General features: G+C 41.9%; 1 protein-coding gene across 3 annotated transcripts in view; it reads left to right on the top strand.

Annotated features, from left to right (window-relative positions):
* Positions 1-18203, top strand: part of PANK2 (pantothenate kinase 2) — a 29130-nt gene extending 10927 nt beyond the window's left edge. The window contains exons 2-6 of one of the 3 annotated variants that reach the window (XM_043480114.1): positions 7574-7827; positions 8871-9047; positions 11278-11401; positions 13791-13916; positions 17936-18203. In XM_043480114.1, the coding sequence (XP_043336049.1) occupies positions 8944-9047; positions 11278-11401; positions 13791-13916; positions 17936-17986 (405 nt within the window). In that variant the 5' untranslated portion in view covers positions 7574-7827; positions 8871-8943 and the 3' untranslated portion in view covers positions 17987-18203. Of the gene's footprint in view, positions 1-2102; positions 2456-7573; positions 7828-8870; positions 9048-10547; positions 10607-11277; positions 11513-13790; positions 13920-17935 lie in introns of those variants that run through there. The other 2 variants (XM_043480113.1, XM_043480116.1) reach the window with 2 other exon arrangements.
* Positions 18204-20769: the final 2566 nt, after the last annotated feature.

Below are 20769 nucleotides of genomic sequence, written 5' to 3'. Positions count from 1 at the left end.
CAGTGGTCATGTATGGGTGTGAGAGTTGGACCATAATGAAGTCTGAGCACCAAAGAGTTGATGCTTTTGAACTGTGCTGTTGGAGATGACTCTTGAGAGTCCCTTGGAGTGCACGGAGGTCAAACCAGTAAATCCTAAAAGAAATCAAACCTTGAATACTCAGTGGAAGGACTGATGCCAAATCTCTGTGCTTTGGCCACCTGATGGGAAGAGTTGATTCATTAGAAAAGACCCTGATGCTGGAAAAGATTGAAGGCAGGAGGAGAAAGGGACAACAGAGGACGAGATGATTGGATGGCATCACAGAATCAATGTTAATGTGTTTGAGCAAGCCCTGGGAGATGGTGAAGGACAGGGAAGCCTGGCATGCTGCAGTCCACGTGGTCTCGAGGAGTTGGATGTGACTGAGCGACAAAACAACAACCCCCCACCCCCAACTAGGAAATTAAAGTTGATACCACAGACCTTATTTAGATTGAACCAGTTTTACCTTAGCTCTTTTGTGAATGTGTGTTTAGTTCTGTATACTTTTATCACATGTGTAGATTCTTGCAGCCAAAACCATACTTGGCAATCATATCTTAATTTCTAATTTTTCCTTATGGCAGCTTATTCATTTTAAAAATTAATTTATTATTTTTTATTGAAGTATAATTGATTTATAATAGCTTATTTTTCATGGATGAAATCTCCTTTTACCTTGGCCGATATTTATGATTCTTTTAAGGCCTCTTCTTTGTTCCTGCAGCTGTTTCTTAAGATGTTAGCATCTTGTTTTTGTGGTGTTGATTTCCCTTTTGGTAATTCTGGTTTGTGAGTGATAGTCTATGGTTTAAGGAATGCTCTTCTGTCCGTGGGTGCACTGTCCGTTTACTTGTCTGTCAGGATGGATTGTAGGGGAGAGATGGGAAATATGGCCAGATGTAGGGGCTTCCCACTTCTGGGTACTAGTAGCTGTGTGGATGCCACACTGATTGTTGAGCTCAAGTGCCTGTGCTGAGTGAAGAATTTGCCTCCTTGGAGGCCGAGGAGGGGAGTGACTGGCCTGTCCATTTGTGCCAAATGCGTTTTCCCCCCATATGACTTAAATAACTGCACTGGAGCCTGCTTCTGCTTCCCCATGGCAGCAGCCCTGTCGGCACCTTGCATGGAGCACCTCTCTGCTTCCCCAGCTTCGTAGCTGCTCCCCATTCTAGCAGCGTTTTCCTCTTGAGGGTTACGGACAGTTACTGCCTCTGTCAGCTTAGTTCTGGTGATAGTGTCACTTCTTGTTTCTCAGAATTAGTTTAGAAAATCAATACATCTGTCTTTAGTCATTTCTAGGATTTAAGATGGGAGGAGAAGACATGTATAGCTAATGCAGTTTTATCTTGATCCAGTCTCCTTAAGACATTTTTTTGGGGATGGATTTTTTTGGGGGATGCTGTGCCGCATGGCACGTGGGATCCTAGTTCCCCGATCGGGGCTTGAGCCTGCACCCCCTGCGTTGGAATCACGGGAGTCTTAACCACTGAACCTTCAGGGGAGTCTTGGGGTAGATTTTTGGAGATGGATATTTGAGTCACTGGTAGAGAATCCACCTTACCAACATAGGAGATGCGGGTCTGATTTCTAGATCAGGAAGATCCCCTGGAGAAGGAAACAGCAACCCTCTCCAGTATTCTTGCCTGGGAAATCCCATAGACGAGGAGTCTGGCGCAGGCTACAGTCCATGGGCTCGCAAAAGCGTTGGACACAACTTAGCGACTAAACAACAAACTTGGTATTAACTTTGAAACGCCTGTTCTACTGATGGCCATTTAACCCTGATTGATTGACGTTGACCACTGGAGCTTATATGTTACACAGGGTTCGGAATTTCTTCTGCCCCTAAGTTGGGCTGGCTATCACTGTGATATTTTTCTTTTTGATCTTTGTAGTTTTTTTTAATAGATTTGCTTCCATATCAGACAATCATATTTCTTCTCCCCCAGATCTTTTTGTTTATATTTTGTATGGTTCTTGGGAACGTCAGGGTGTGAAATGGTTAATCTAATAAGTGTGAATTTAGTTTTCAGGGGAAAAAAAGCTGTTTTGACTTTTTTTTTCCTTTCCCCATTTAGTTTTTCCTTGGTTTGGCTTGGATATTGGTGGAACCCTGGTCAAGCTGGTTTATTTTGAACCCAAAGACATCACTGCTGAAGAAGAAGAGGAAGAAGTGGAAAGTCTTAAAAGCATTCGGAAGTACCTGACCTCCAATGTGGCTTATGGGTCCACGGGTATTCGGGACGTGCACCTGGAGCTGAAGGACCTGACTCTGTGTGGACGCAAAGGCAATCTGCACTTTATACGCTTTCCCACTCATGACATGCCTGCTTTTATTCAAATGGGCAGAGATAAAAACTTCTCAAGTCTCCACACTGTCTTTTGTGCCACTGGAGGTGGAGCGTACAAATTTGAGCAGGATTTTCTCACAGTATGCATTTTTTAGCTTATATACAATTTATGGTAATTTGATTGTTAAAAATAATACCAATAGCAAGTGATGGAATTGTTTCCATCTCTAATGGAATTTGAATTTTCTTGAGTCAAATTAAGATTAAATAGTCATAGGAGTTGCCATTTAGAGATTGTTGTATAGTTTATTTTTTGCCCAATTCAGATGAGTTGAGAATCAGAACCACTGAAAGCGTAGCATTTTGTTGTTATTTTAGTATGAAGAAACAATAAAATTGTAATAAGCAGAGTAAGGAACTACCAGTGAGGAGCTAGTATCATTGTTTTGAACAACTAAATTGAAAAATAATTTTTAAAAATTAATGTCATTTCATGTTATAAAGTTGTTTCCAGTCTTATCTACCTAAGTTTTCTTAACCTCCTTAATTGTTTCTTGGCAGTTTTACTATTTAGAAATATGAGGAACTCAGGTCCAAAGCAGCGTTTTTTTCAGGCCTCCGGGCTAGTCAGAGATGGTTGACGGTGCCTGTATGTGTTTAGTCGCTCAGTTGTGTCCGACTCTTTGCAACCCCATGGACTGCAGCCTGCCAGGCTCCTCTGTCCTTTCGGATTCTCCTGGCAAGGATATTGGAGTGGATTGCCATGCCCTCCTCTAGGGGATCTTTGCAACCCAGGGATCGAACCCAGGTCCTCTGCATTTCAGGCGAATTCTTTACCGACTGAGCCGCTGGGGAAGCACCATTGCTGTATTCCCCAAATGCCCTTTGATGTATCCTGAGCTGCATGTTTGTTACCAGGAGTCTGGACACTAGGGGGAGTGCCAGTGGGCACTTGATTTTGTTTTCATTCAGTAAACGTGTGTAAGGCCTTGAGGCTAGGTCTTTTGAGGGGGGATGCGGGAATAGATGGGAGAATTGATAAATGAATTTGCCAGGACTCTGATCTTCAGGGTGCAGTGTAGATTTAAAATATCTTCAATGACCATGGTTTTTATGCCACCAATGAAAATGTTATTGCAGAGATTCTGTCTTTGCTTATGTTATTTTTCATCTATCTCCCCGCTTGAGTGTCATTGTGTGTTTGTGACTTTGTCTTCTTTGTCCTCTATCTTCTTTCTCCCATAACTGAGTATAACCATAATATAGGATTGACATGAATTTTAAAATGAGGTTTTGCTTGAATTTTTCGTGGTTTCTTTTCTACCTGTGAGTTAATGGGGAGATAGCAGGAGGAGAGGAGGTCCCCTCCCTTTGAGGTCGTCCTAGTGGACTCTGGATTGTAACTGATAGGTAAGGGTGAAACTGATAGGCATCGCCACCTCGATGGACATGACTTTGAGCACGCTCCAGGAGTTGATGGCCAGGGAAGCCTGTCGTGCTGCAGTCCATGGGGTCGCAGAGTCAGACACGACTGAGCGACTGAACTGACTGAAAGGAGAAAACCTACGTATTTCTCTAACTTGTAGAGGTGCCTTTGGAACATATTCAAAAACCATTCAGACTGTTAGCAGAGAGTAAGGGCTTCCCTCATAGCTCAGTTGGTGAAGAATCTGGCTACAGTGCAGGAGACCCGGGTTCAATCCCTGGGTCGGGAAGATCCCCTGGGGAAGGAAATGGTAACCCACTCCAGTATTCTTGCCTGGAGAATCTCATGGACAGAGGAGCCTGGCAGGCTACAGTCCATGGGGTCACTAGAGTCAGACGCAACTTAGCAACTAAACCACCACCAGAGGTTGTGTGGTAATCCAAGGAGAGAGGCAGGGTAGATTTTAGACCTTAGGAGTTGCCTCCTAGGCTATTGGGGTTTCTAATCTGTATGCATCAGTGCTATTCTTGAAAACTGTATGAAAATGAAATGCCTTACCAATCCTGCTTGTGCATTGGGAGTGATGATTATTTAATAAACCACAGTGAAATATTTCTAATAATATGGATTTATCCTGTCTCTTTTTAAATATGAATCAGATTTCCTTGTATTGAGTTTTCTTGTTGGTACACCACCTGCATTATGAGTAATGTGATGAAATAACCTATGTATTAGACATAACTATGTCAGTTAGGCTGAGATTCTTTAGGAATAATGGCACAGCAGGACAGGAAAGATAAAAGGAGGTCTTGGTGGGCATGCAGTGACAGAAAAGTACTTTGATTTCAGTTAGGCCACTAGTGTAAAACAATTTAGCTTTGAAATGAAAATGCTGACACTTGAGATTCAAGTGTCAGGAAGTCAGAATTGAATTCATTGTGACAGGGAGGGCATGAGCAGATGAAATAAGGGCGGCAATGAACATTTTCAAGGGTTTGGGTTTTATCAGAGGAGTAACCTAATATTCATAATTAGGGATTAATTAAGGATTAAGATGAAGTTATCTGTTAGCTTCCATCTCCTCTGGATCAGAATAAATTGAATATAAATGTAATCAAACAAGAGTTGAATTAAAGGGGGAGGACTTACGGGGCTAAACTTGGTTGTAAACAGAAATAGTCATTTTATGGAGTTGAGACATCTTTGTTGCATATATTGAATAGATATGCTGGTAGCATTCGTTTGAAGGTTGGGGTAGAAGTTCATAGGTAAAAAGTGAAAGTTTATATCACCTCTCCAAAGTTACCACAGTTAAAGGTTTGTGTATCTTTTTTGTTTTTCTGTGCATGACTGTGTATGACATATACATGGGCATCTAAACATGGTTTTAAAGATAGGCAGATTGAATCATATTTTATAAAATATTTTTCAGCTAATTTTTTTTGACTTGCTTGGAGTTCTTCCCACTTCATCGTAATTGAGTAAAGATCCTCTTCATTCTTGGGATTTCCCTGGTGGTGTCCAGTGGTTAAGACTCTGCATTTCGACTGTGCGAAGCATGAGTTCTGTCCCTGGTTGGGGGGCTGAGATCCCACATACTGCATAGCATGCCCAAGGGAAAAGTAAACACATGTGCGTAAGGATCCTCTTCATTTTTTTACTATGCAGTGTTCCATAATATGGATAATAATTTAATCATTCTTTCTGAATTATTTAAATGAAATTAAATTGATAACACTTATTTATGTATTTATGGCCCAAGAAAGACTTTTTTTATTTATACACCCACAATACAAATAACATTGTTCCTAACTTTATAGTGGTTGTTTCATTGCTTCTTTTGTCCTTTTTATGGACAACATCCAGTAATTATGTATATATAGTCACTTAGATCATAAAGCAGACAACATTAATGTTGTTTGCCTCTTTCACAGGGACTCCAGTATCTGGAATTTTTATTAAGAAGGCTTAATTTGGTGAATTCTCAACTGTGTGATTTTATAACTAGAAAATGACCCTTTTAACTTTTAAATTTTGATTGTGCTAAACTCCCTCCACCCCCCGCAGGCTATCACTAGTTTAAATAGTGAAATATTTTACTTTCTTATTGGACACTTTCAGACCTTTGTTTTTTGGCCACACTGTGTGGCATGTGAGATCTTAATGCCATGACCAGGGATTGGACCTGGGCCCCCTGCACTGGAAGGTGGTCTTAACTACTGGATACCAGGGAAGTCCCGTGGCCACTTTCAGTTCCTTGGCTGGTGGTTAATATAAATTGTGGCCTACTTTAATACTGCTCTGTACCCTTGAAGGTTGTCTTTGGAAGGTAGATGTTAGAGTCCTTGCTGCTCGCACCATATGTTTCTAGGTCCTTGCATCTTAGATTTCTTAGAATCTGCTTTCTGAGGCGGCTGTGCCCTCAGCTGTGCTCCTGCCCTGTGGTCCCCGTAGCGGGTATCTTGTTTTCTGCTTGGGTTCTTGGCACATTTCTTCAGCTCCTGCGGTGGTTTATAGGTAGAGTGTATTGGATCTGTGGGAGCAGGAATCGTGTCTTGTCAGTCCTTCCCTATATTTGTTGTCTCCAGACAACAAAAGCAGATCCTTTCTGTAGTTCAGTTCAGTTCAGTTCAGTTGCTCAGTCCTGTCCGACTCTTTGCGACTCCATGGACTGCAGCACACCAGGCCTCCCTGTCCATCACCAACTCCTGGAGTTTACTCAAGCTCATGTCCATTGAGTCAGTGATGCCATCCAACCATCTCATCCTCTGTTGTCCCCTTCTCCCACCTTCAATCTTTCCCAGCATCTGGGTCTTTTCAAATGAGTCAGTTCTTTGCATCAGGTGGCCAAAGTATTGGAGTTTCAGCTTCAGCATCAGACCTTCCAATGAATATTCAGGACTGATTTCCTCTAGGATGGACTGGTTGGGTCTCCTTGCAGTCCAGGGGACTCTTAATAGTCTTCTCCAACACCACAGTTCAAAAGCATCAATTCTTTGGTGCTCAGCTTTCTTTATATAGTCCAACTCTCACATCCGTACATGACTACTGGAAAAACTATAGCTTTGACTAGACGGACCTTTGTTGGCAAAGTCATGTCTCTGCTTTTTAATAAGCTGTCTAGGTTGGTCATGACTTTTCTTCCAAGGAGCAAGTTATCTTTTAATTTCATGGCTGCAGTCACCATCTGCAGTGATTTTGGAGCCCCCCAAAATAAAGTCTGTTACTGTTTTCATTGTGTCCCCATCTATTTGTCATGAAGTGATGGGACCAGATGCCATGATCTTAAGTTTTCTGAATCTTGAGCTTTAAGGCAACTTTTTCACTCTTCTCTTTCACTTTCATGAAGAGGCTCTTTACTTCTTCGCTTTCTGCCATAAGGGTGGTGTCATTTGCATAACTGAGGTTATTGATATCTCTCCCAGCAATCTTGATTCCATCTTGTGCCTCATCTGGCTCAGCGTTTCTCATGATATACTCTGCATATAAGTTAAATAAGCAGGGTGACAATATATAGCCTTGACGTACTCCTTTCCGACTTGGAACCAGTCTGTTCCATGTCCAGTTCTAACTGTTGCTTCTTGACCTGCATACAGATTTCTCAAGAGGCAGGTCAGGTAGTCTGGTAAGGTCAGGTGGTCTGGTATTTCCCATCTCTTGTAAGAATTTTCCACAGTTTGTTTTGATGTGTTCTGTAAAGCATGCACAAATAATACACATCAATGAGTACTTTTATGGTTTGTCTTATGTAGAGGGGATGCCTTATTAAATGGAATTTTTATTGCTGTTTGGCTTGTTAAAAAAATCTGAATGTATTTTTATTTCATTACAGATAGGTGATCTTCAGCTTTGCAAACTCGATGAACTAGATTGCTTAATAAAAGGAATTTTGTATATTGACTCTGTTGGATTCAATGGACGGTCACAGTGCTATTACTTTGAAAACCCTGCTGATTCTGAAAAATGTCAGAAGTTACCGTTTGATTTGAAAAATCCATACCCTCTGCTGCTGGTGAACATTGGCTCTGGGGTTAGCATCTTAGCAGTATATTCCAAAGATAATTATAAGAGGGTCACAGGTACCAGGTAGGTCTTTTATGTAAAGGTCATTGTTTATTCTTGATATCATAATGGGTTAAAACTGAGTTTTCCGGTATTGTGTATCAGTACATCTTCAAGAACTTGTTAAAATTATGTGAAAGGTATATTTCTGTGGGATTATGCAAGCAAATATTGTTACTCTTTGAAAATTATGGTTTCATGATCTACTTTTCTTTAATCTATAATCCTGAAGTTTCATTGCCATAGTTTTACAAAATATCTCATCAGCCTCGTTGAGCCCATGGTCCCTGCCCTCAGATAGTGTATGCTGTTTATATACCATAAAGTAACCAAAGCCACTATGTGACATTTATAAGGAGAGGGCAAGGCAAGATCTAACCTTCGAAACTGGTCTAGATTTTACGTGTATACATACATATATGTAGCTGGGGGATGTTGTGAGATCTAGAAGTTGAGGTACCGAACAGTGGAAAGATAATTGGGGGAGAGTAGTTAAAAGGGAGGATTAGGTGGCAGATGAACATAAATACCTTTTGGTTTAAGGATTAGCGATCACTTGAAAAACAGGAGCTGGAGATTGGGATAAAGAAGTTTCGAACATGTGTGAATTAAAAAGGGGATAATTCTGGGAGAGAAAACATATCCATGGAGGAGTTGTAGTAGGGTAGAGGGGCTAAAGATCACAGATGATAAGACTCTTGGATGAGGATAATGCGGGGCTTGCACTTGGAGAGAGAAAAGAAAGAGGTGCCATCATGGCCCTGGTGGGCTGATCTGTACCTGAAACTCCTGGTATCCAGCAGGTGCCCAGCCCTCATTGGGAAGGTAAGGAGGTGGGCCCTGTATTTTGCCACTTTGTTGGCTTATGTGAATATGTTATCCTCAAAGTGTCTATTAGACACTTTGTTTTTATCTTTTCACAGGCTTGTTTTCTACTAGTGGCATCTGCATGATGGAGATGGGGCAAGATTGGATTGCTACATGAATATGGTTTTCAGATCATAAATTGTACTTTCCTCTTGTTAGTTTGAAAAATGTTTCAATACTATGTTTGTTTTTAATCACAGTCTTGGAGGAGGAACTTTTTTTGGTCTTTGCTGTCTTCTTACTGGTTGTACCACATTTGAAGAAGCTCTGGAAATGGCATCACGTGGAGATAGCACCAAAGTGGATAAACTAGTGCGAGACATTTATGGAGGGGACTATGAGAGGTTTGGACTGCCAGGCTGGGCTGTGGCTTCAAGGTAAGGGAAGGGGGCATGTGTGCTCTTAAGAAATACAGGATGTACAATGGAATGTTATCAGCCATAAAAAAGAACAAAATCATTTGCGGTAACATGGATGGATCTAGACATTCTCATGCTGAGTCAAGTAAGTCAGAGAAGAACAAATACATGGTATTTCTTACATGTGGAATCTTAAAAAAGCTACAAATGAACTTACCTACAAAACCAAAACAGAGTTGCAGATGTAGAAAATAAACTTAGTGTTATGGTGGGGGGTGGGTGGTAAGAGGAGGAGGTAGGAATAAATTGAAAGATTGGGATTGACTCATACACACTACTATACATAAAATAGACAACTAGTAAGGACCTACTGTATAGCACAGGGAACTCTACTCAACACTCTGTAATGTCCTGTATGGGAAAAGAATCTGAAAAAGTAGATGTGTGTGTGTGTATAACAGAGTGCCTTTGCTCTGCACATGAAACTAACACAGTGTTGTAAATGAATTATATACACCCCAGTAAAAATTTTAAAATAACACGGGAATAAAGTATTAAGTATTGGGTGTGTTTTTTACTCTTTAAATAGCTTTGCATACTATGAAGTCACCTGTTTAAAGTGTACAATTTAGTAGTTTCTAGTATATTTATAGAATTTTGCAGTCATCTTTGTAATGTAATTTTGGAATATTTTCATCGTCCCAGAGAGAAACCTTGCTTCCATCAGCTCTCTCCCCCATCCCCTCCCTCTCCCCACAGTTCCTGGTAGACACTACTCTGTTTTTTGTCTCTATATGGCATCATGCAACAAGTGATTTTTGTGACTGGCTTCTTTCACTTAGCATAATGTTTTCAACATTCATCCTTGTTGTATCATAAATCAGTACTTTGTTCCTTTTATTGCTGAATAATATTCCATTGTATTGATATACAACATGTATCTTTTGGGTTTTAACTGCCTTAACAGGTATAAAAGGATATCTCATTTTGATTTGTATTTAACTGATGAATAATGATGTTCAACATTTTTTGATGTTTAATAAGTTTAATATTTTAATAAACATTTTTAATATTTAATAAGATTCGGCTTATGGGATCTTCCTGGACTAGGGATGGAGCCCGTGGCCTCTGCATTGTCAGGCGGATTCTTACTGTACCACCAGGGAAGTCTGGGTGCAAGGCTTTTAATAATAGAAAAGGCACTTGTATACTTGCTTGTTTACTAATTTTAGGTACTTTATAAATTCTGTAGATTTCATTTTCTGTGTTTGCAACATTTGCTCAATGATAAGATCCCTTTTCTGATTGGTTGGCTTTGTGATCAAGTCATAGTTATCTATGTATCAGTTTTGCTCATCAGGCTTCCCTGGTGGCTCAGACGGTAAAGTGTCTGCTTGCAGTTTGGGAGACCTGGATTCGATCCCTGGGTCAGGAAGATCCCCTGGAGAAGGAAATGGCAACCCACTCTAGTACTCTTGGCCTGAAAAATCCCTTGGACAGAGGAGCCTGGCAGGCTACAGTCCATGGGGTCACAAAGAGTCAGACATGACTGAGCGACTTCTTTCTCTGCTCATCAGGTACTTTGAAATACTTGATCTTCTAGGGAAATCGGAAACTGTTAAAAGTAGTTTACTCGGGGACCTAGCTGTCTGTACTTTGCTTTGCTCAGATAAAGCCATTTACCAGATGTGAATGTGACCCTTCAGCTGAGTGGAACAGCTCTACAGTTGGGAGCAGATCACTAACTGAGGCGTGTTTCTGGAACTTAGCCTGGTTTCAGAAGGAGCGTGGTACCTTCAGTGGATCTGAATGTGCTTAGTCGCTCAGTTGTGTCTGACTGTTTGCGACCCCATGGACTGTAGCCCGCCAGGCTCCTCTGTCCATGGGGATTCTCCAGGCAAGAATACTGGAGTGGGTTGCCATGCCCTCCTCCAGGTGACGTTCCCAACCCAGGGATAGAACTTGGGTCTCCCCATTGCAGGCTGAACCTTCAGGGAGGCCCATACCTGGTGTCAAAGCTGGATTTCATAGAACCCTCAGGGAATGCCATTTGCTCATTCAGAATGCTGGAGTTCTTGAAGTTGCATTTCTTTTTGAGCAGATGTTCTGTTATTTTGTAATAAAAGTTCAAAGATTTGAACAGTGTTGCCCTGAAAGTTACTTTTATCTTAGTAAAGTACCCTTAAGTTCTGTTACACTGTTTTACCTTTGGTTTAGCAACCAGTTATTTATTTTTTTTCCATCACAGCTTTGGAAACATGATGAGCAAGGAGAAGCGAGAGGCTGTGAGTAAAGAGGACCTTGCCAGAGCGACTTTGATCACCATCACCAACAACATTGGCTCAATAGCAAGAATGTGTGCCCTTAATGAAGTAAGGGGACATGGATTTCTTTAGTTGCTCTGAGGAAAATACAGAACTTACTATGTGGGCCCCACCTTGTATACAGCGTCTGTCTTCTCCGAACAGTGCCTAAATGTAGTTGTAAGTGGTGGATTTTGTTTCATTGGCATAGTTAAAATGCTTCACATGTAGATTAATCTTAACAGATTTTTATTTTATTAATCAAGATAAACACTGCTACAGTCTAGAAGTAGAGCAGAAGGCAGAGGAAGGTGGGGAAGGTAGCCAGTTTTGCAGATAATGGGGACTGTTGGGTGGTGGTGAAGGGTGGCGATGCTGAATATAGATACCATGCTCGCTGTTGAGCTCAGGAGTCCCTGGGAATGAATCCAGAGGAAGGCACTGAAGCGGGGAGAAAACGGAGTGGGCCGAGGAATGCCCACCCTGCTCCCCTCCAGCTGGCTGCGGCAGAGCTGTCTTTGTGCTTTCAGCTTCTTTACAGTGCTGCCTTGTAGCATTCAGGTCAAGCAGCATTGTACAGGGCTATGAAAGAACTAAGAATGGCCTTCCCTTGGGCATCCAGTTGGTATAACTTGTCCCTATTTATACACTTTGGTTTAAAATAAGGCTTTTAAATAGATAATTCAGGCATGTGACTTAAATCTCAGGTTACAAAAGGATTGTCTCTTTTTAGTTAAAAGATACTGTATTTTCATGAAGAAATTTAAAATTCTTATTATGTTTTAACACTTCTGTTTTCTTTGTTGCGCGTTCCTTTTCCTGTGCTTATGTATTTTAAGATATTTCAGTTGATGTACATACAATTTTGTTTTTTACTTAGGTATTATAAATTGCAGGGTTGTATATTTGATTTCTTTTTATATCATAAGTCATTCACATAGAACTGGTCATTTGGTTGCTTGTCAGTGATCGCTCTGTGATAAAGCATTTTTAAGTGTGAAACTATTTCCTTGGATGTTTTATTCTTTTTTTTTTTTTTTAATGTTTATTTTTGTTTATTTGGCTGCAGTGGGGTCTTCTTGTGGCATGTGGGATCTAGTTCCCTGACCAGGGATTGAATCCAGGCCCCCTGCATTGGGAGTTTGGTGTCTTACCACTGGACCATCAGGGAAGTCCCTGGATTTATTCTTGATAAGGGATTTATTCAGGAGTGAGATTTCTTATCTAAAGAATATCATACTTGTGGGACTTCCTTGGTGGTCCAGTGGCTGAGACTCCACGCTCCCAATGCAGGAGGCTCAGGTTTGCTGCTTAGTCAGGGAACTAGATCCCACATGATGCAACTAAGACCTGGAGCTGCTAAGTAAAGAGATAAAATAAATATTTTAAAAAAGAATACCATGGTTATGAATCTTGATGGATATTGCCAAGATGCTTTGCACAAGGGCCGCACCATTTTAGATCATTCTTAGCAATGAATGAAAGGATCAGTTTGACCACAACTTGACTAATATTGGGGGTTAGTTAGAATTTCTGTTAGTTATTTTGCTGACTTTTTTTTTCTTTTAGTGCCTATCTAAAATATAGTTTTATTTAAGACTGTGTTTTCCACTTACAGTGCTTATAAAGTACAGTGTTATTTCCTTTCCCTGTGCGCATATTCAGCAGTATCAAGAATGCCCAATTGTTTACTGTAGGAGCTCAACTTTAAAACTGCCTTGGAATTTGTTTGTCCTTCAATGTTTTTGTGTGAAACAACGCTAAATCCATACCAAGTTGATGTAATCAAACTTCAGTGGTGGGCCCAGGTGGAGGTGCTCCCGCCACCAGGCAAGCCCCCAGGCATTCCTCCTGGCTGGCCTCCAGTGCTCCCGTATAGCTTGGTAGTGATAGACTTGCAGACTTTTTTTTCCAGCTCCGTCTGCCTTTGTTTCGATTCTTCCTTCACAGTTTGTAGTATGTAAGATCTTGGGTCACTCAGACATCCAGGAAGGGAACTGTCAACATCTAGAGTCTTTGCTAACTTTTAATGGCTCTAAAATTTTACTTTTTTTGCTCATTTAGTGAGGTTGAATTTTTGTGTGTGTGATATTTTCTCTTATAATTTGCCTGTGTGTTACTTTTCTTCTTTGAATTGGTCTTAGTATTTTTTTTTTAACTTATCTGTGTAAAACTTTGTATTTAATTGTAGTTATGGTTTGTCATGTTAATTCAAATGCTTTTCCTAATCTTTATTCTCCTGTGACATTTTCTGGCATGCTTTGAAGTGGGTTTAGAGTTGTCTGGGGCTCGAATTTAAGTAGCCCTGGATCAACTGGAGTAAATGTAGATATTTTTTTTTTTGATCAGCAGTCAACTTACTAACAGAAACTATGTACATGATACTCTCTTTGGGGTAGCTTTTAGGAGAGAACAGAAATTAACATGAAAACTAATTGCCTTTTTTTGATGTGCTCAGAACATTAACCAGGTGGTATTTGTTGGAAATTTCTTGAGAATTAATACGATCGCCATGCGGCTTTTGGCATATGCTTTGGATTATTGGTCCAAGGGACAGTTGAAAGCACTTTTTTCGGAACATGAGGTAAGCAGAGTTATTTCCTGTGACATGTTACCTTCAGAAAGGGCATGCTGTTCACGCTATGCTAGAATTTGAAGCAGTACTTATTATTTGTTTCTGTACTTGTATAATGTGGTTAACTTTGTTTGTATTCAAAAGCTGTTTCTTACCTGATTTAATGTAAGGTAAATATTTGGTTAATTTTATTATGAGCTTTAGCAATTTTAAAGAAGAAAGTCTTGACAAACATTCAGCTATATTCCTGATGCCATTTTCTTTTCCAAACCATCCTTTGTATTTTCCCCATTGCAGTTTGTACTTAGTTGTAAATGTACTTAACTCTGAGTTATTTTTTAATTTTTTGATGTCAGTTTTTATTGTGTTAATATAGTTCTTGTGCCAATTATTTTATTTAAGATGTATGTCCTAAAACCAACTCCATCAGTAAAAAGCATTCCAGAATTAGAGCCACACTGTTGTAAGAACTTAACACATAGGCTGTGTGAAAAAGAATAATTGAATTGCTTAACCTGATATCCTGTTTTGGAAAGTGTCTTTATGATTTGAGGAACAGTAAAACCAGAGCTATGAAAGGGACTTTGTCTTTCCTCCCCTTGGTTTTGGGGCAGTTGGACTCTTTCAAGGGTTAAAGGGGATTGTAGATAGTGTTAGCATGAACACTTTTCAGAATTGTGTTGGCATACTTACTTTATGATATGAACCCTTTATGAAGTTTGGTTTTCCTCTTTGGCTAGCCTGTTTGCTCTTTGTCCTTGTATTTTCCATTTTCATTTAGGCCTCTGGCTCTAATGTTGATCTCTGTACTTGTGGAGCTCTGATTATTTTAGGTTCTCTGAGTCATGAAATATACTCCTGCTTGCACACTGAAGTCATTGTGATTACTGTTGTGAAAGCTTTGTATAGATTGTTTTCAAGCCTTTCTTTTTCATTGTTCACTATTCTCATCTCACACTTCTTGGCTTGTAACAATCTCTGTCTGTTACTAGATAGTAACTTGGGTCTGGAGTGGAACTCAGTATAATGGTTAATTTTATCCCTTCTTTTCTGTAAAATAAAACCAAGATATAGAAAATCACGTAAAACAAAGTATGTAACTAACTGTTATGACTGCATTTCCTCTGCAGGAGGTGCTGGTTTAATTCCTTGAATGGGAACTAAGTCTGCATGCTGCAGGGCATGGCCAAAAAATTTAATAATAATAATAAAGTGAACACCCTTGAATGCTGTCCTCTGGCAGAATTGAGGGTTTCTGAGTGTTGCTGAGTCTTGCTCAGCTGTGTCCTCCTACAGTTTCTGACTTTGTCGTAACATGTCTGTGTGGCTGCTTTTTTTAAAAAATTTATTTTTAATTGAAGAATGATTGATTTACAGTATTGTGTTGGTTTCTGCCATACACGAACATGAACCAGCCGTAGGTATACGTATGTCCCCTCCCTCTTGAACTCCCTCCCACTTCGCATCCCTCTGGGTTGTCAGAGCACCAGTTTGAGCTCTGAGTCATAGCAGACTCCCACTGGCAGTTTTACATGTGGTGGTGTATATGTTTCATTGCTGCTATATTTGTCCTGTTCTCCTCCCCCACCCCAACCCCCGTCCTCAAGTCTGTTCTCTACATCTGCGTCTCTATTGCTGCCCTGCGTATAGATTCATCAGTACCACCTTCCTAGTTTCTGTATATGTGCATTAAAACGCAATATTTGTTTTTTCTCGTTCTGACTTCAGTCTGTATAATAGGCTCTAGGTTCATCCACCTAATTAGAACCGACTCAGATGTGTTCCTTTGTATGGCTGAGTAATATTCCATTGTATATATGTACCACAGCTTCTTTATCCATTCATCTGTTGGTGAACATCTAGGTTGAGTCCATGTCCTAGCTATTGTAAATAGTGCTACAGTGAACATTGGGGCACATGTGTCTCTTTCAGTTCTGGTTTCCTTAGGGTATTTGCCTCGTAAGGGGATTTCACATGGAAATTTTATTCCTAGTTTTTTAAGGAATCTCCATACTGTTCTTCATGGTGTTTGTATCAATATAAATTTCCACCAACAGCGCAAGAGGGTTCCCTTTTCTCCACACCCTCTCCAGCATTTATTGTGTGTAGCCTTTTTGATGATGACCATTCTGACTGGTATGAGGTGATAGGCATCTCATTGAAGTTTTGATTTGCATTTCTCTAATAATGACTGATGTTGAGCATCTTTTCATGTGTTTGTTAGCCATCTGTTTATGGGTATGGCTATGTATGTTTTCTTTAGAGAAATGTCTTTTTAGGTCTTTTCCCCACTTTTTGATTGGGTTGTTTGTTTTTCTGATACTGAATTGTATGAGCTGCTTGCACATTTTGGAAATTAATTTCTTGTCAGTTGTTTCCTTTGCTATTTTCTCCCATTCTGAGGGTTGTCTTTTCACCTTGTTTGTAGTTTCCTTTGCTGTGCAAAAGCTTTTAAGTTTAATTTTTAAATTTTTGTTTAGTTTTATTTTTATTTCCATTACGCTAGGAGATGGGTCATAGAAGATTTAATTTTTGTTTAGTTTTGTTTTTATTTCCATTACGCTAGGAGATAGGTCATAGAAGATCTTGCTTTGATTTATGTCATCGAGTGTTCTGCCTATGTTTTCCTCTAAGAGTTTTATAGTTTCTGGTCTTATGTTAAGGTCTTTAATCCATTTCGAGTTTATCTTTGTGTATGGTATTAGGAAGTGTTCTGGTTTCATACTTTTACACACAGCTGTGCAGTTTTCCCAGCACCACTTTTTGAAGAGACTGTCTTTTTCTCTATTGTATATTCTTGTGGCTGCTTTTTCTTTTTTTTAAAGCCAAGAAGTAGAGTGAAAGGGCAGGCCTGTCTTGTGTGGCTGCGTGTTCTTTGGAGAAGCTTTTCTTGGAAAAGCTTGAGGAATCTGAACCTTAGTTATTTATAATACTGCAGAGACTTATCATATGTTCTGTTCCACAGCAAGTCTTTCAGGATCTTCCCATGCTCCTTTTGCGTTCACTTCTCTCTCACACTGCCTTACTGTGTGATCACATCCTTTGGAGACTGGTAGATTCTGTATCATTGTACGATTATTCTGATTGTTACTGGCAGTTTCTTTCTGCCAGTATGGGTTTTGTCTCGTTTTTTTTTTTTTTTCTTTTTTTGTCTCGTTTTGTTTTTAATTTATTCATGTTTTGGTGGTTTTTGACCTCGATTGCTTACTTCATTAGGTGGTCCAGCATGGTCTTCCTTCAGCCGCTGCTTCTCTCTCTCACGTCTCTGCCTTCCCCGCCGGTGCCTCTGTTCTTCAGATGTTGCTCCTCTGACCTCATGCCTCTCTATGTGTTGCCTGAGGGTTCTGTGATCCTGCTGGCTGCTGCCTCGCTCCAGATCTAGACATCTGGTGGGTGTGGCTGCTTGGCTGCCTAGGGTACCTCGGCTTTGCACATCCTGTATGGACCCCCCTTCCTTGCTCTCCACATCTCTTGCTCCTGTGTCCTTGTTCTCAGGGTTGGTGTGACCGGATGTGGGGGAGGGACCTCAACCTCCCTGCCACCCTCCTTCTCTTCTTCAGGCCAAGTCTTGAACCCATCCCACCCCGTTCTTTGCTCTCCACCTCCAGCCCAGCAGGGCCCTCACCCTCTGTGACTTGTCCCGGCTCCTGCTCCATTGCACTTCATGTCTCAACTTCCCTTCATTCTGGAATTATCTTGAAATGCTCCAGGCCCCCATTGCTTCTCATCGCCTCATTCCCCAGGAGATGGCCCAGGTACTCTCTCTTAACCAGAGGTAATGGCCGCTGTGGGCCTCAGAGCTTGTGGAGCCCCCGCTGAGCACTCTGGTCTGATGTGCCAGAGTGTCCTCACCTGCCTGGGAGCTCCTCAGAACTTCTCTGCTGGCCTTGGGCTTGGCAAAATGGGCATCAGGAAATGAGTGGCAGGAATTAAGGGCCGTGTTGGCTTTAATACTAGTAATCATATTTATGGTAATATAAGTAAGTCTAAGGAGAATTGCTCTTATTTTTCTTTCTTTTTGCTTTCAGGGTTATTTTGGAGCTGTTGGAGCACTCCTTGAGCTATTGAAGATCCCCTGACTGTTACCTGGGGAGGGGTTCCTGGAACCTTCCACAATGGGATCTGTGGATGGACTCTTTTTTTTAAGACTTACTCAGTTTTATGATTGTGTACTACCTGAATCAAAGCGAGAAAGGACAAGTGTATTTTTCTAAGTCATCAAGATAAATTCTTAAAAATTCAGTCTGAACTAATAACCAGTAAGGAAATATATATGCATTAAAAAAAAAAAGTGGACCATGTCGGTGAGGATTCTCTGTATTTAAGTTGCTCTTCAGTATAGCTTTGTTCAGTGTACTGTGTAGTTTTGAAATTCAGCATCACTCAGTGGAGCCACTTCAGGAGAGACCTGTTCTTTGTTCAGCTGACTTTGGTTTTGTGTCCTGTTGAATTTGGTAAATATAAGGCAAGCAACTCTGTATTACAGTCTAATCACACTTTTGTCAGTGTGGCCTTGGAGAGCGTCGTCTTTGCATTAACTTTGTGTGTATAGCCTTGTGTGAACATTGAAAAACGTTTCAAGGTTCTGCAAACTTATTGGGTAGGTGAATTCTTAATTCTGTGCCTGTAACTTTTAACAAGCTACTTTTGGAAGGGCAGTTCCAGGTTCCACTAGATCCGGGGAAGGTCTGTTTGGGATGACAGGACTTCTCCCCTGGGCAGGATTTCCTTGGGTATTGGATGGATTATGGATGTGACAGAAGTGAGTAAGCTAGTAGAAAAAGCATATCTGAAAGGGCCAGACAGAAAAAACAGAAAGGGCTGCTAGTATTGATGTCTTTTCAGGGAATGGGGGGAATCTGGTTATTGCAGGCCAGTAGAAAGGGGAGAATGGAGCGGTCCATCAATTAGCCATGGAGAACGGGGGGCGGGGCTTCTGCTCCTCCCCTTGTGCTTGCCTGCAAGTGCCTGGGAGTTTGCCTCAGTTGGATATAGTGGAGGGGCTGTAGGAGGCTCAAAAGGCTGTTTGAGGAGAGGCAGATTTTTAGGTAGAGTCTTGGTGGAGGTTGACTTTGAATTTTTTGTTTCTGCTGTGCAAAATGATTTAAAAACCTCCTTGGAGAGAGAGCAACATTTGTATCTCATTTTGGTATTACTTGGTGCCTGCTTCCCTGGTGAAGGCAATGAAGGTTTTATGTAAAGCAACCTTTGAAACAGAAGGAAATCCCAAGGCTCTCTGGCCTGCTTCTGCCCCTTGGCTTCAGGCCAGGAGACTGGCCTGGGAAGGACCACATATGGGAGGTGATGTTCCAAGGGACAGAGGGGCACAGGAGAGTGGGTTCGGACCACCGAGGGAGGAGGGAGTTTGACCCTGCAGTCCCCTCCCTCTTGGCTGTTGTCAAGAGTCATGGCCTGCCCACCTGCAGGGAGGGCACAGCCTGCGTGGGGTCAGCGCAGGGCCATTTCCCAAGGGTGGCCACCCTTGCACACATCCTGGGCACATGTCGGTTGTGGTGCTGCTGGCTGGTGCAGGCTGTGGAGCTGGAGGGACACTGGGGGATGGGAATTGCAGCCCAGGGCCATGTGATCAGCTTCCTCTGCTGCCGCTGCCCCTCCTGGGCCTCAGCCTGAGTCACCTCCAGCCCTGTCCTTCTGCCTTCGGCCCGCTCCAACCATGTGCTTGTAGCCCCAACTGACCCCCGCGGCCACCAGAGTCAGTGCCACCACCCTCTCACTGGTACCATGGTCACGCTTTTCAAGCCCCTTGTACCCCAGACCCTCTTTCCTGCTTCCACTGGGCAGAGGAAGGGCGCCTGAGTAAGCCTGGTTGCTGCCCGTGGACACCCAGGTTGGCCTCTGAGGCCTCGTGGGGTCCTGCCTTTTCTCCTTGCACTTACTGTGTTCGTGAGGCTGTGCCAGTGCTTTTTGTGGGTCGTGTCACACGGCCCTTGTCATCCCCACCATTTAACAGAAGAAGGACCCTGCCCAAAGTCACACAATTAGGATCCAGCCCCCTTTCCTCTTACGCCTTGCAGTTGCCTTCCACCTCCATGGATTCACCACTTCCTGCTCTTGAGAAACTGCTTCTGTGGCTACACTTTGTGCTTCTGATTAGCCCATCCTTTTACTACAGTGAATCTCATTGCTAAATCTGATGGACATTTCATGTTCTCATCTTCTTTAGTTCTGTCATTGCAGACCACACTTGCTTTTCCTTCTACCTTCTAGGCCACTTTATTCTCCACTGAAGACAGAGATTGCCAGCTCTCAGGCTCAACCCTGGATCTACTTAAGCAGACATCACTCATTTTGATTTCCAGGGTAGCATGTCTGGCCCAGCCCTTGCCTCTAAGCTCGTCTCAAGGCAGTGACTGCCTTTTTCCTCTGCCCCCTTTTCTGTATCTCCAGGTCATCTTTACACAGAAATGTCTCCATCCTTTCCCCTGAACCTCTGCCAGCATCCTCTCCCAGTTACTGCTACTTCACTATATCTCCAGGTCATCTTTACACAGAAATGTCTCCATCCTCTCCCCTGAATCTCTGCCAGCATCTTCTCCCAGTTACTGCTACTTCACTAACTCCAATTTATAAGATGTGTGGAAGCTCACCCTCTTCACCACAGGCACCACCCTGATCTAAACCACTGCCCTGTCTCATCAGCAGTTATCCCTTCCAGTCTGCCAGCCTGGGTAGCCTGAGGGTCTCACCCCACACTCCCCCACTAGAGGCAGTGGGGGTGGTAGTGGCTGTAATAATGGTGCAGGTGTGAAAGGAAGGTGGCCAGCCCAAGATGGGAGCAGTGTATGGTCAGGTAGAGAGAGATGCTTTAGTGGGTTTAGAGATGTGGAGATTGGAAGTGGGG

The sequence above is a fragment of the Cervus canadensis genome, chromosome 10 (genome assembly GCF_019320065.1).
Source record: "Cervus canadensis isolate Bull #8, Minnesota chromosome 10, ASM1932006v1, whole genome shotgun sequence".
NCBI classification, from domain to species: Eukaryota; Metazoa; Chordata; class Mammalia; order Artiodactyla; family Cervidae; genus Cervus; species Cervus canadensis.
The sequence above is the reverse complement of the archived record's forward strand: the minus strand, read 5'-3'. Positions and strand labels throughout refer to the sequence as shown.